The sequence below is a fragment of the Raphanus sativus genome, chromosome 6, assembly GCF_000801105.2.
Source record: "Raphanus sativus cultivar WK10039 chromosome 6, ASM80110v3, whole genome shotgun sequence".
NCBI classification, from domain to species: domain Eukaryota; kingdom Viridiplantae; phylum Streptophyta; class Magnoliopsida; order Brassicales; family Brassicaceae; genus Raphanus; species Raphanus sativus.
The window spans coordinates 56,898-70,302 of NC_079516.1; the positions used below are offsets into that span (position 1 = coordinate 56,898).

At 31.9% G+C, this 13,405-nt stretch overlaps 1 protein-coding gene across 1 annotated transcript; it reads right to left on the minus strand.

Moving 5' to 3' along the window:
* Nucleotides 1-5,652: 5,652 nt before the first annotated feature.
* LOC108810707 (growth-regulating factor 5-like) lies at nucleotides 5,653-8,358 on the minus strand. The gene is made up of 4 exons (XM_018582798.2): nucleotides 7,437-8,358; nucleotides 6,624-7,137; nucleotides 6,078-6,505; nucleotides 5,653-5,998 (listed from the first exon to the last, which is right to left on the minus strand). Exons 1-4 carry the CDS (start codon nucleotides 7,633-7,635, stop codon nucleotides 5,991-5,993), a joined length of 1,149 nt encoding a protein of 382 aa, XP_018438300.1. The 5' UTR covers nucleotides 7,636-8,358; the 3' UTR covers nucleotides 5,653-5,990.
* Nucleotides 8,359-13,405: the final 5,047 nt, after the last annotated feature.

Below are 13,405 nucleotides of genomic sequence, written 5' to 3' on the forward strand. Positions count from 1 at the left end.
TTCCATTTTCTTTTCGTTTGTTTTTTTCTTTTCGTTTGTTTAGTCACTTTAATAAAACGGTTGTGTTAATTATTATTAGCTTGCAAATCCCGCATGATCCAGAATCAATCCTTCAATAGCTTCAACAAGAAAAAAGTTTCAAGAACAAATATTATATAGTACATGAAAATTGAGAATGGTTTTGATTTATAAGAGATCACCAACAAATATACCCTTAATATACGTGTAGGAAAGTTGATTCAGTCGCATTATAGAGAATCAAATACATTCGACATTGAGTTGATCATTCTATATTGTTAGTCAAGAGAATGATCAACTCAATGTCGAATGTATTTGTTCTTACGTCGGTAAGTACAATATATACACATGGATTTGTTCATATTCGTGGTGGGTGAAGTGGGGGATTTACGAAAAGTGAAAATACAATCATGAGACTAACGTGCTGATTTAGCCAATTAATTTATGAAGTATGACTCCAACTATCAAATCCAGTCAATTAAATATTTAATTGTCTTTCTATGTACACCAAAAATGGCGGTAAAGACGAATTTGACAGTCTTTAAAAAATTACAAAGGTTTATTAGGAGACAAACCACTAGTTAGCTAAGCGGTGATATTTAAAAATCATTAATAGTTCATTTAAATTAATAATAGAGTACCAATATACAGAATGCACGTATCGAACGAAGAAGTTTCGTCGTGATCATACAATAACAGCATTTGGACAGCTATATCACACCATAAATTGGTATGAATTTGTTATAAAGATACTAAAAGAATAATTAAGGGACATACAATGTCCCATATCAACCATGCACAACTCGTCATTCGCATGCACTACCAGCTATTTCAATATATATTAACTAGCTAGGGCTTACTCCATTTCAAATCACACAAGCTAAGACACACACTCGATCCACTATACGCATATTAAATTTGATAGTACTCACTCTCTATTTTTCTGGAGTGTGCACGTACGTGAACATGTCGTCGTAAAACGGTACATGGAGGCAGCAATGGTGGTGGGACACTCTCAACAGTACTATTAAATATCTTATGTATATTCTATAAAAAATCTGATGTCTGTACTCTGAAGCTGTGTACTATGTGTCTAGTTATAAACTTATAATAAATTTCGCGGTAAATTGACAATCAAGTCATATAGAGTCTGAGGAGGTTGTCTTGCTATTATGATCGAGATCTGTATTTTTGTTAACTCGTATAGCTTTTAGTTCTTTTAGTTTCCAGGAAAATTTCTTATTTTCTCTGGCTTTGGACTCCGGGGAATTAGTTATAATTTGGCAGTTTTGTTTTCAGATCACATATTTGTACTTGGTGTAATCCTTTGTGTTCTATATAATCAATCAGTATTAAAAAAAAATCAAAATAGAGTCTAAAATATCACTCAAAAGATATAGATGAGATATATTAAATGCAATTAATGAAAGAGTTTTCTGCCGAGAAATATATATATCACTCAAAAGAACATACAAACATACAAGTGAAATTAGATAATTTAAACTAAATCAAATAGATCAAAAGGTTTATGTTGTCTAAATAAAAACAATATATATATATATATATAATATATATATATATTAACCAAATATCTAAACAATTGTATTATGAAATTTAGTCAACTGTAACAAAAGTAAAGTTTAGTCTCCTTATAATAAATAAGTCCAACGATGATAACCAAATAAAGATCAACCACAAAATGATGATTTACACATAATATTAAATGGAGTTTTTCAGCCTAAAAAAAAAAAAAAAGTTTAATTAAAATAAATTATTAGGGTGAATTTCGGACCAATGCTTGGTATATATATATTTATTAATTTATAACATATCTTGCTCGAATATATTTAGTTGAATTTGTAAATATAAATTGCAGAAACGATCATAAATAATACCCTTAATAGAATAAAGTTATACTGCAGAAGGGAAATACTAGTTAACGTTTACCATTTTGTAGTTAGCTTTAAACAAATGGGTAAATATACAAAAATGTTTGGAAGAGGGAAATTAGACCGATGGACCGATGAATAAGGTGGCAGAAAACGCAGAGAGATAGGAATGGACTGGAAACGATTGGATATAAATCTAGCCCGCACGTGACGGGTGCTTCAAGTCATGTGTGCAAGTGCAAACGTGTTAACCCCAAAAAACGATCTTCCCCACCACATATGGACCAGAACTGGAATAGCTAAAAGTTGGCAAACACTGTGCTCTTTTTATTTTCTGAACTATTATGATGCCAACAAAATACATAAAACTACAGTGTTGTCTTGTAAAAATGTGTCATTTGATTAGAGTTTTTTTTTCCGAGAAAGGGCATAATAATTAGAGTTTGTCTTTTATTTATTCTCAATTGCATTATAAACGCATTTAGAACCGAAGCTCTTTGACAAAAAAAGAAAAAGAAAAGAAAGGAAGCTCTAAACATTGATATGTCCAAAATGAAATATGCTTCAGACTGTTAAGTTTTTCTTAAAAAAATTAGATTGATTTTTAAAGTGATACATATGTTTAGAAATTGGTGGAAGTAAATTGAAATTGTATAAAAAAGTTGTAAACTGAAATGTTTTCTTGTATCAATTTAAATACATCTTCGTTTCATTTTATTTCTTTTTTCAGCCAGTTTTACATTTGCAGGAGTTGTATTTATTGGTCAAAACAAGAGAAGGTAAACCTAATTCCCAAAAGAAGAAGAAGAAGAATGTTTTTGTTTGATTCAAGAATATAATTGTCGTGGTTGCAACCTTTTGTCTCTGAACATCTTTGAAATGGGCTCTTTCTTCACTCTATTTAAATATACTCGTACCAGTTTCACCTGATCGTATCAAGACACTCACTTTATTTATCGAAAACTCAAATTATGGAACACGGATTTATTTTCTTTCAGAAAAAAAAACATAATTAACCTTTGGGCTATATATCGGCGTTGCGTTCGTTATGTAGATGTTGTGTGAATATGTAGTTTATAGTCACGTATTGCAACGAGTTAACGATAACGAACAGAATCACATGCATGGATGTAGACCAAGAAAACGACTATAGAGAAGATCAACTTATTACTAGTGCCTCTGGATTTGTCAAAAACTAACTCAAAAATCATTAATTTCCAGTGGCCATGCATGATGCATAACCTTGTCTTTTTTTCCATTTATGGACCCATCCTTATATATAATCATAATTATTAGACATTGCTTTATAAGGATAACGATTGATCTATCTCAAATGGGTCAATGTCATCATCTTGTTTTATATATACGTCTAGTGTCTCTCTCTCTCTCTCTCTCTCTCTTCTCTCTCTCTCTCTCTCTCTCTCTCTCTCTCTCTCTCTCTCTCTCTCTCTCTCTCTCTCTCTCTCTCTCTCTCTCTCTCTCTCTCTCTCTCTCTCTCTCTCTCACCATGTGAATATCTGAATGAAATAAAGCCTTTGTTTGTTAACTATCAGAAAACATGTAATATTTTTTTAATTACCATTCTAAAATTTAGTTTAGAGGCATGGTGTATATCAAAGTTGTAGATCATGTTAAGTTAGATGGATTTCACACTTAAAATCAATTGGTAATAAGAGGAGTGGCACATCTATCTTATATATCTTAAGAATTTCTTCTAATATCCGATGTGAGACTTTGTCTCTAATATGCCCCCTCGAGATGATGGTTCTTTGAGCGTCAATCTTGGAATGTTTGGGCTGGATCGATAATGGATCGGGTTAGACTGCGTGGATCGGACTCTGATACTATGTTAAGCTAGATGAGGTTCACACTTACAATCAATTGATAATAAGATGATGTCAAACTAGATGAGATTTACACTTAAAAACCAATTGATAATAAGAGGAGTGGTACATCTATTTTATATATTTTAAGAATTCTTTCTAATACCCGATGTGGGACTTTGTCCCTAATAGATCCTACCATTGTTGTATTGAGTTTATCATTTCACTTTAATCCATGCCGTTAGTAACTAATTGGTATTGTATAATTTACCTTTTGTTTTTACCAGCTTCTTAGCCCAAACGCGATATAATATGGGCTTCAAACTAAGTTAGGGTGCGCATGTTGATCGGAATCTTCAACTCAGATTTAAATACTCGGTCATGTCTCCCTTTAGTCTAGTGGTAGAGTTCAATTTGTGAAGTCTATAAATTGGCCAAACAGAGTTCAAATATTCCTTCGACTTTCATATTTTAATCTTTTTGGTCATTTGAAATCTTAGAATCGACTCTGAATCTAAAATCGTTCAGTTTATGTTGAGGATCTTTATTTCTTGAATAAACAAAACAAAGTGGATAATATGGAACCATTTTTCATGGTGATTTGTAAAAATCTATTATGTCTTGAGAGATTGATTCAATAAAGTATTCCATCGTTTGTTCATTTTCACCTAACTCTTACTTGTAATTGAAAAAACGAAGAGCTAGATAGATGTTAGTGCTGGTGTAAACAATACCTAGACAGTTTATTCGGATTCTAAATATTTGAACCGATTCAAGTCCATTATTTCACCGAAATTAAAAAATATTTTATTGGTATTTAAATATGTGATCCGAATAGATTTGGAGGATAATATCCTTCCAACCAAAGATCTGAATGCCTAAGTCTACTGTTGTAAACATATGCAGTTGACAAATTCTAACCAACGTGAACTGTCTGGAACACTAAAGTAAGGCTCCAAAATTCAAAAGAAACTAAATGGGCTGTGAACAATAATTAAATGGGCTTAGGCCCATTAACTGCATGGCGATGGAGATTGGATCCGTTGTGGTTTCATAACGGAACAACAGCATCTCTCCCTCTCCTCCAGATTTCTAGCCTAAGCCGTTACTACTCTCTGCCTTTCTGGCATTTTCCCGGAAAATTATAGCGTCTCTGTGAAGTTTTCCCGTCAATTGTTGCTCAATCGAGACATGTTCTCAATTCTCTGATCAAATCAGCTTAAGTTGCTTCCACTGTGCGCTGATCTGAGTATCGTGGTGACTAAAAGTGGTTTTTGAATTTTACATGCCTAAGGAGATATGCTAAGTAGAGTGAAACAGAGAGGTCGAGAGAGAATGTAAAGTATGGCTCTCTCTCTCTCAAGTCAATGTATAATAATTGTTTAAGCCCATTCTTTTGAGATGTTTCTCCAAACAAATACAAATGTGTTGTTCCGTGTTACATTCTCTTATTGATTCAGGGGAAATATATACAAATCCCCTGTTTATCCATACTGTTGCAATTGTCTCGGGTTTATTTGTGTTGATGTTATTCTGGGAATCAAGGCAGAGAGTATGATAGGAAGAATAAGATCATGTAACTGATAGTGTGCTCTAGGAAGGTATATGGTTTGAGTTAAGCAAACTGGTCTGGTAAGGACACATGGTTGAAGAAGATGATGATCAAATTTTATATGTTGGGTTTTGATTACTCTCTCGTTTTATAAATGCGTGGTTCAAGATTTTTTTGAGTATGTTTGCGTCACTTGACCTGCGTATAATCCCAATATACAGAACATGCTACGTCCAGAATTACAGTAAATTTCAAATTAAGCCATGATTGATGATTACTATGCCTTTTGCATACATTTTTCTCTATTTATTTCTACGCAAATAAAGACTGCCATTGGAGATGAAGGAAAAGAACAAAGTTATAATTCCATATGCTACAAAAGATGCTTGCATCCTAAGAAACAAATCAATAATATAGTGTTTCTTTCAGCTACAATGAAATAAAATAAAAACGATATCCAGGAGAAAAAACAGCAGCCAAAAAAAGCAGTAGAAACACACACAGATAAACGTCGGATCAGTTTTCTTGTTGGGACCTATGACATTGAGAGAAGAAAGAGATCATTACATTAATGCATACATATAGGGCTTCTGCAAACAGTGTCTTGTCTCAATGTTCCACGAAAATATATATGAAATGCACCCTTCAAACTTTTGTATGTGTGTGTGTTGGTGCAGACCCATCACTGATGCTATCTGGCCTAATCAATCAGCTACCTGAGAAATTAAGTTCGAATTAATTTTAAAAAACGACCAATATTTCAAACTGTTATTATCTAGTTGGATAGCACATCACCAGTGTCAAGTCTTGAGTGGGAAGAAAGGTCAAGCCAAGAATCTGAACTGTTCTTGTTCTGTGCCCACTCTTCACCAAAAAAATGATGAAGAGACTTCTTCGTTTGTGATGAATCTTTCTCTTCCTCTTCTTGATTATCGAGATCTTGTCTCGATGTGTTTTCGGAGACAGTTCTTGTGGGTTTGTTGAACATGTCGGCGCCCAAAACAAAACATTGTTGTTGTCGATGATCTTGGTCATGATGATGATGTTGAGATGAGGATGAATATGTGTTATCATGATGATCGAACTTATGATGGTACGGATCATTCATTAGTGTTGCTAACGGTTGTTGGTGATGGTATGGGGAATCTTGAAAGCTTCTAGAAGCTTCTGGAAAAAATGTTCTTTCCCCTACTCCAACTCTCTCCCCAATCCCTTGAAAATATCTACAATCATAATTAAAAGAAAATTCCACATATAATTTAATATTATGCTATTCTTTTTCAAGGATTAACAAAACTTAAATAATGAACAGTGGAAATGAAAAAAAAAGAGATACAGAACCTGAAGTCTTTGTGGTCAGTTGCAGAGGCTAAGACATTGAGTTGAGGAGTAGATGTGTTTTGATGAAGTGACGAAGCGGAAGCATGATGAAGAGTTTGTTGTTGTTGCTGTTTAGGTGAAGTTGAAGGATAAGGATAATCATTGTTAAAGTAACCTCTACTGTTACTGCTACCACCACCAAACCTATTGATGTTACTATAGGTGTCAAGTAAAGGGGATGAAGAAGAAGAAGAAGAAGCAGAATAAGTAGTAGAAGAAGAGGACAGTGTGGGGCTTGGGTTGTTGTGGTTGCTGGGAAAAGAGAGGGATGGTGATATTAAAGGAGCAGTTGTCTGACTCTGATCGATAGATTTTTTGGCACGGTTTCTTCCTCTGTGCATGTGTTTTTCACAGTACTTTGAATCTGGGTGTGCTTCTCTTGAGCATCTCCATTTCTTACCATCTGTTCTTCTGCATCTTCCTGGTTCTGGATCTTGTTTTCTCCCAAATCCCATCTGGTAGCATCCCCACCCAACTGCATCATTCAATTAACCAAAACCCTAAAGTTAATCATGATGCAAAACCCTAGTTAAGACCTAAATAAAAGTTATTCATAATTACTATAAGTTTGTGAAAGTGGTCTTACGAAGATAAAGTTGAACACTTTAGACAGAAACCCAAACACTATAAATCATATAAAGCTGTAAACTTTAGAGGCATGAGAATCAACAAAAGATTGAAGCTTTATGCAAAGAAAAAAAATCAGGAAATCAAGAAAGATTTAAAGAAACATACAAAAGTTTGTTGAAATTGTAATTAAAGTTTAGGGCTTACGTGGTTGGTGAGGGAGGAGTCTAGGGATCAAGGAAGAGTCCAAGCTTCTTCTGATGGAGAAGATGAGCTCTGGTGGTACAGGAACACCAGAGACCATGTACTTGTATATTAGGGCTTGATGCTCCAGTTCTTGCCATTGAGTTGGTGTAAATGGAGGCCTCTCTGTTGTTCTCCCGCTACTTCCACTTAGGCTCATCATCTTTCTTGTTAGCTTCTTTCTTTCCTCAAAGGGTTATGTAGCAGAATAAAAAGAGCATAAACAGAAGAGACAAAGAGCTTTCTTGATAGATTCAGAGATTAGCTAGGGTTCCTGAGTTTAGGACAGAGTCAGACAAGGAAGACCACTTTCTATGTCCCTTTTATCTGGTTTGTTCTCTCTTTCACTCTCTAAGTATATATTCCTCGGTTGTAATTTGCATGAACACTAGCTAGCTTCAGCCTCTTCACAAGGCCAGCCCCTCCTTTATATACACACTCTATTTTTGTACTTAGGGAAATAAAGTCATTTATAGAATATATTACTATACAATTATAGAAGATAAGTTATCACACTATTACCTAAAAAAGTAGGGTTTAGAGGGGATATTAGTTTATGGAGTATTTGTTAACAGTTAAGTCAAAGAGTAATATATTCACAAACCCAAGTTTAAGAAAGGTAACATATATTGTGTCAAAAATTGGTCAGACGAGGGCAAGAGCTTTTGAGGAGTTTGCCATGTAGTGTAAAATCAAAACAACATTAAAATATCCAATATAGTAAATGTCAAAATAGATAGATAAAATGTAAGGAAAGGAGAGAAGAGTGTGGTCCTATAAAGACTGGCAAATCTGAAGAGACTCAGGCCTAGTTTCTGTTGCCTCTTCTGCAGCACTTGATGCTCTTGTCACTCTGACTACTCTTTCCTCTACTCTCAATTTTCTTTCCTCTCTTTCTTCTCGGTCTTCTTTTATATTACTATTTTAAAATATTATATGTATTTGTATTAGAAAAAGTTGCATTGATTTTTGGGAATTATTTTTCTCCCTTTTAGCAGATGCCATTTTCAATATCAGCTGTATCCCAACACTTCTTCATGGCCTAAAAATGAGTGCCACTGTGCCCTATTTTATTAAATTTAGTGAGCCCTGATATTACTGTCTTAAGACAGGAAAATCAGAGAGATGAAACAACTGATAGATGTGTTGGAAAAAAAAAGAATTGACGTATATTTATTAATAGAAATCGGAATGAGCTTCTTCTTGTATCACTGCACAAATTTCTGACTGTTTTACAACTTCACATATTCTTGTAACATTTTTAGGTTTTGCATAGTGTACAAAAAGAAATGACTAAGCTGGCAAAATGGTAGATGAGTAAGAAAGAAAAGGGTGTTATAGAGAGCAGAGAAGAGACCATTGGATAAAGAAGGGGACTAGGTTTCTATGGTTGCTAGTGAAGTGAAAGTACTTTTGTTTTTCTTTAAAAAATGTTAAATTTTCTTTTTCGGAATTACTTTAATAGAATAGAAATAAGAAAGAAGAGAAAGGCATGTGAAGAATCAGAAATTTTCAGAGAGGGTTAGGTTCATTAAGTGGAGAGAAAATAAAGAGTAAGACTGTTCACTAGTCTGTTTGTTTCTCTGTCTCTTTTCACATGCTCTGTCCTTTTCTTCCCTTTTTGAGGCCCCCTAGATCTTTCTCTTACACATCTACAATCTACCATCCGATACATACTCACATACAAATATATAATAAGTATATCCGTAGTTCACAAATGCATATAAATTTTATACTTTTTTTTAACAACATGCGATTTAATTATGCTTAGACTATTTTCAATGTATTTTGTTATTTTAACCTCCAAAATAGAGAAAACTCTATAATAGAAATCAGATATGCTCCAATGTATTTTTCTAAAATAGCAATCTCTATTTTATAGAATAAAAAAATAAAGATCTCTATTATAGAGGAAGAAATAGAGGTGGATTGGAGTATTTTCACCTCTAAATGCTATTATAGAAGTGAAAATAACAATAGGTTGGAGATGCTCTTAAGATGGTTTGAACAACATGCAATATATTAAGTCAAAAAAAAAAACATGCAATATAAATTTTATACATGTTCATCAAAGTTTAGTTTTCTAAAACATATACGAGGATTTGTTTCGATGACAAAAGTTTGACTGGTGACATTGCTTTTCTTTTGAGTATAATAATTGGTAACATTGCTATATAGTAGAACTATGGAATATAAGAAAATATTTGCGAAACTGAATGGTATATAATCGTTAAGTAAGAAAATAATTTCTACAAGTTGGAAAACATTATTTTTAATGTGGCATAATATATTTCCGATTTTGTATTACAAGAATTATAGATAGCAATTAACCATCAAACACTTTTCAAGAAAATACGTGTTGTATGTAGAGAGACATAAGATAAGATGGTGTCTAAACATTTAGAGCGCTAAACATGTAGATAGATCTTTTGGGGGATTGTCAAAATGGCCATCTTGATGTGAATATGGTAAATGAAGAAGGTGGAAACACCTTTGAATCAAGAGATATTTCCATTGTAGAGTATAAGTTTTCATTCTAGTCATTCATATGCATTATGAAACATGTTCTATTTTTTTTTTAATCTTTTCCTTTTCAAATTGTTTTAAACTTTTTATTCTGTTATACTTCTTTTTTTTTGAAAATAAAATTCTGTTATACTTTCTAGAAACTAAAGTTTAAAATGGAAGGTAAGGAGGGTATTGTAGGGCAAGAGTCCTACCTCCTTCTCTCCATTTGACTCGCTTTCGTGACATAGTCACAGACCCTATCCACCATTCTTTTCAGTTTTCATTGCTTCTAGGGTTATTTACGAGTTATTTATTTTTGCCTAATATAAAGAGCGGAATATAACATCACGTTTTATCTATACAATCACTTAAATACCAATGAATATCTCTCATAATGAAAAATTTACCATATATTTTGTAAACCCTTCTTGAAAGAACGCCAATAAGTCGCTGTTTTCTTTTAACCGGAATTATTATTTTCTTTCTTCGAATTTAGTCTTTAGACTATTACAATGTTCATTTGGAAAACGCTATTATACTCTGCAGTTGTAAACTAGGACCAGTACTAGACGCATCACCAGATGCTTTGGCCATGATTCACATAGAACATTAGGAACCAAACGCGTATATACTATATAGTAGTAGTGACTAAACAACACAACGCCATACAATTCAGTGATATCAACCTTAAATCTTATAAGAGTGGACATATATGTGAAACTTTTATTCCAGTGATAATTACATTGATAACACCGTAAGAACATCTTTATTGGTGTATTTCAACACATCTTAGGATAGTATAATAAAAGGAAAAAAGTTAAAATAGTGATAGAAATGTGTATCTTAAGGTCTTCCACAAGAAGTGTTTTGGTGGAGTTATTAGAATGACATAGCACTAAACTTCACATTTTACTTTATTTTATTAATTTTTCACATTTAAGCTATATCCCTCCACTTATCCCATTAAGAATGTTCTAAGTCATGTTATACCTGGGTTCAAACCACATGATACTCCTCTTCGTTAAGGTGCAGGAGGTGGCAACAACCATCCACAACAACAACATATGAAACAAGTAAGTGGAACTAGTTGACAACTATTCTATTAATTCTGAATCATGATAGATCAATGTATATTATGTCCAATTAACTGTTTAATTCTTTACTTTTTGCCATTATACCTATATATAAATATAAAATAATTGTATAACTCTAATTATTTTTTAATAACAGTCTACTTTAATCCCAAAAATCTTGAAACCTATTTCACTGAAAAACATACCCGTATTTTGAAGGTGGGTCAGAAATCTAGTAGGAGTATTAAAACTGGAAACTCGATCCAAAATCCCAAAAAAAATCATTAGTGTATTTTTTGTTTTTGAACAACAAATCCTTACTGTATAAAAGTTTATTTGATAAAAAAATAGTTTATTTGATTCAAAAAATTGTTTATTTGATCGTCAGACTGAACCAATACGACGGCGAAGAAATACACTGGCGGCATACAAAGAACAGCTGTTACCATATTTGTAGCAAGGATCGCCAAATCTTCCGGTTCCTATATAAAAATTTATATCAGATTTTTAATTTTTATCTTAGAACAAACAGTTCTTGCTCAAGTTTTTGAGCCTCCAGATAATAAAACCGATTTATCAGTATGAGATCGATTTATCATAGACTCGTATAGTCCTTTTGTTCAATCAAATAGTGACCAGTGAATACTTTTTAACCAATCAGACAAATTGATTTGCTGAATTAATTATCTTAGTCAACCATTGAACCGATACAATCATATGTCATGTCCAAATCACATTCAACAACATACTCTTATCCATCTGTGAATCAACAAGACAACAACATACACTTGTCCATTTGTGAATATATATGATAAAAGTACTCATTTTTCACTAAAAATCCAAATTATTAATAATTTATCTACGAGTAATTTTAATGATCATATACGAGTTTTTTTTTTTGCATATATAGCTATGGAGGAATAACAATAACTTGAAAACTCATGGTTCAGCTTACAAAATGGAATGATTGAAAAGAAACAATATGTTTATATAAAAAAGTGGTGTTGCCAAATCTTAGGAACTTATTGTTCTCTGTGAAAACTAAGGTTAGTAGATCCACCGATGCAAATACTAGGGGGCGTTCATATACATGTTTGGATTCGGACCAAGTATCTCGAATTTTTTTTTTAGATATTTCTGTACTTTGATTTGGGTTGGGATATTTTTAAATTTAGATTCAGTTATTTCGGATCATGTTCGGATATCTATATTTTGAAAAAAAAAATTATTTCTCAAGTTTCTTGTATTTAAAATATAATTTTCATTTAACTGATTTTTTTATTTTTTCTAATAGGTTGAATGATTAATATATTTAAAGATATATTTTTAAAAATATAAAATATAAAATTTGTTGTTGTTTTTAATTTTTGAATGTGATTTTTGTTAATGCATTAAACAAAAAACTTGACATGCAATTTAATTGAATATCAAATCATATTATCCGCAACTGTATGTATAGTATATGATTTTAAAGTATGTTTAGCATTAATATAACTATTTAAATAAAATAAAAGATGTAAACTAGAAATATAAAGTTAAATATACATATCTTCGGTTATCTTTGGATATCCATTCGGATTTATATGTTATCTGTTTGGATTTGGATATTCAATTTCTTTTAATTTAATATCCATTTTCAAGTATTCTATTTTTTATGTCCGGATTTCATTTCTGTTCGGGTTCGGATATGGTTCCAGTATCAATTAAAATGCCGAGACCTAGCAAATACTAAAACATATCTTCAATTGCTTTATCTGCTGCAACATGTTGCTCAAACATATCTTCAATTGCTTTATCTGCTGCATCATCTGATGAGAAAAACATCACTTGAACTCTTCTTCATTCCTACAAAACCAAAATGAAATATTATTCTTTAAAAAGAAAAGGACAATTCTATTATATATAATTTTTTTGGTTAAAAAAATTATATGTTTCACTACTTTAATAAGATACATATCTTTTTAACAAAAAAAAAATTAAGGCTTCACTTGTTTAATAGGAAACATTATTTTTTTTATAAAAAGAATTATATGTTTCACTACTTTAATAAGAAACATATCTTTAAAAAAAAAATTAAGGCTTCACTTGTTTAATAAGAAACATTATCTTTTTATAAAAAAATTTATATGTTTCACTACTTTAATAAGAAACATATCTTTAAAAAAAAAAAATTAAGACTTCACTTGTTTAATAAGAAACATAATTTTTTTTTATTAAAAAAATTATATGTTTCACTACTTTAATACTTGTGGTATAAAGAAGAGTTATAAAATAAATTGACAAAGAGAAACGTTTACTTGTTTTGATACTTGCCTTGATAGTTGTAGTGTATGTGGTTGAGATAGAGAGAAG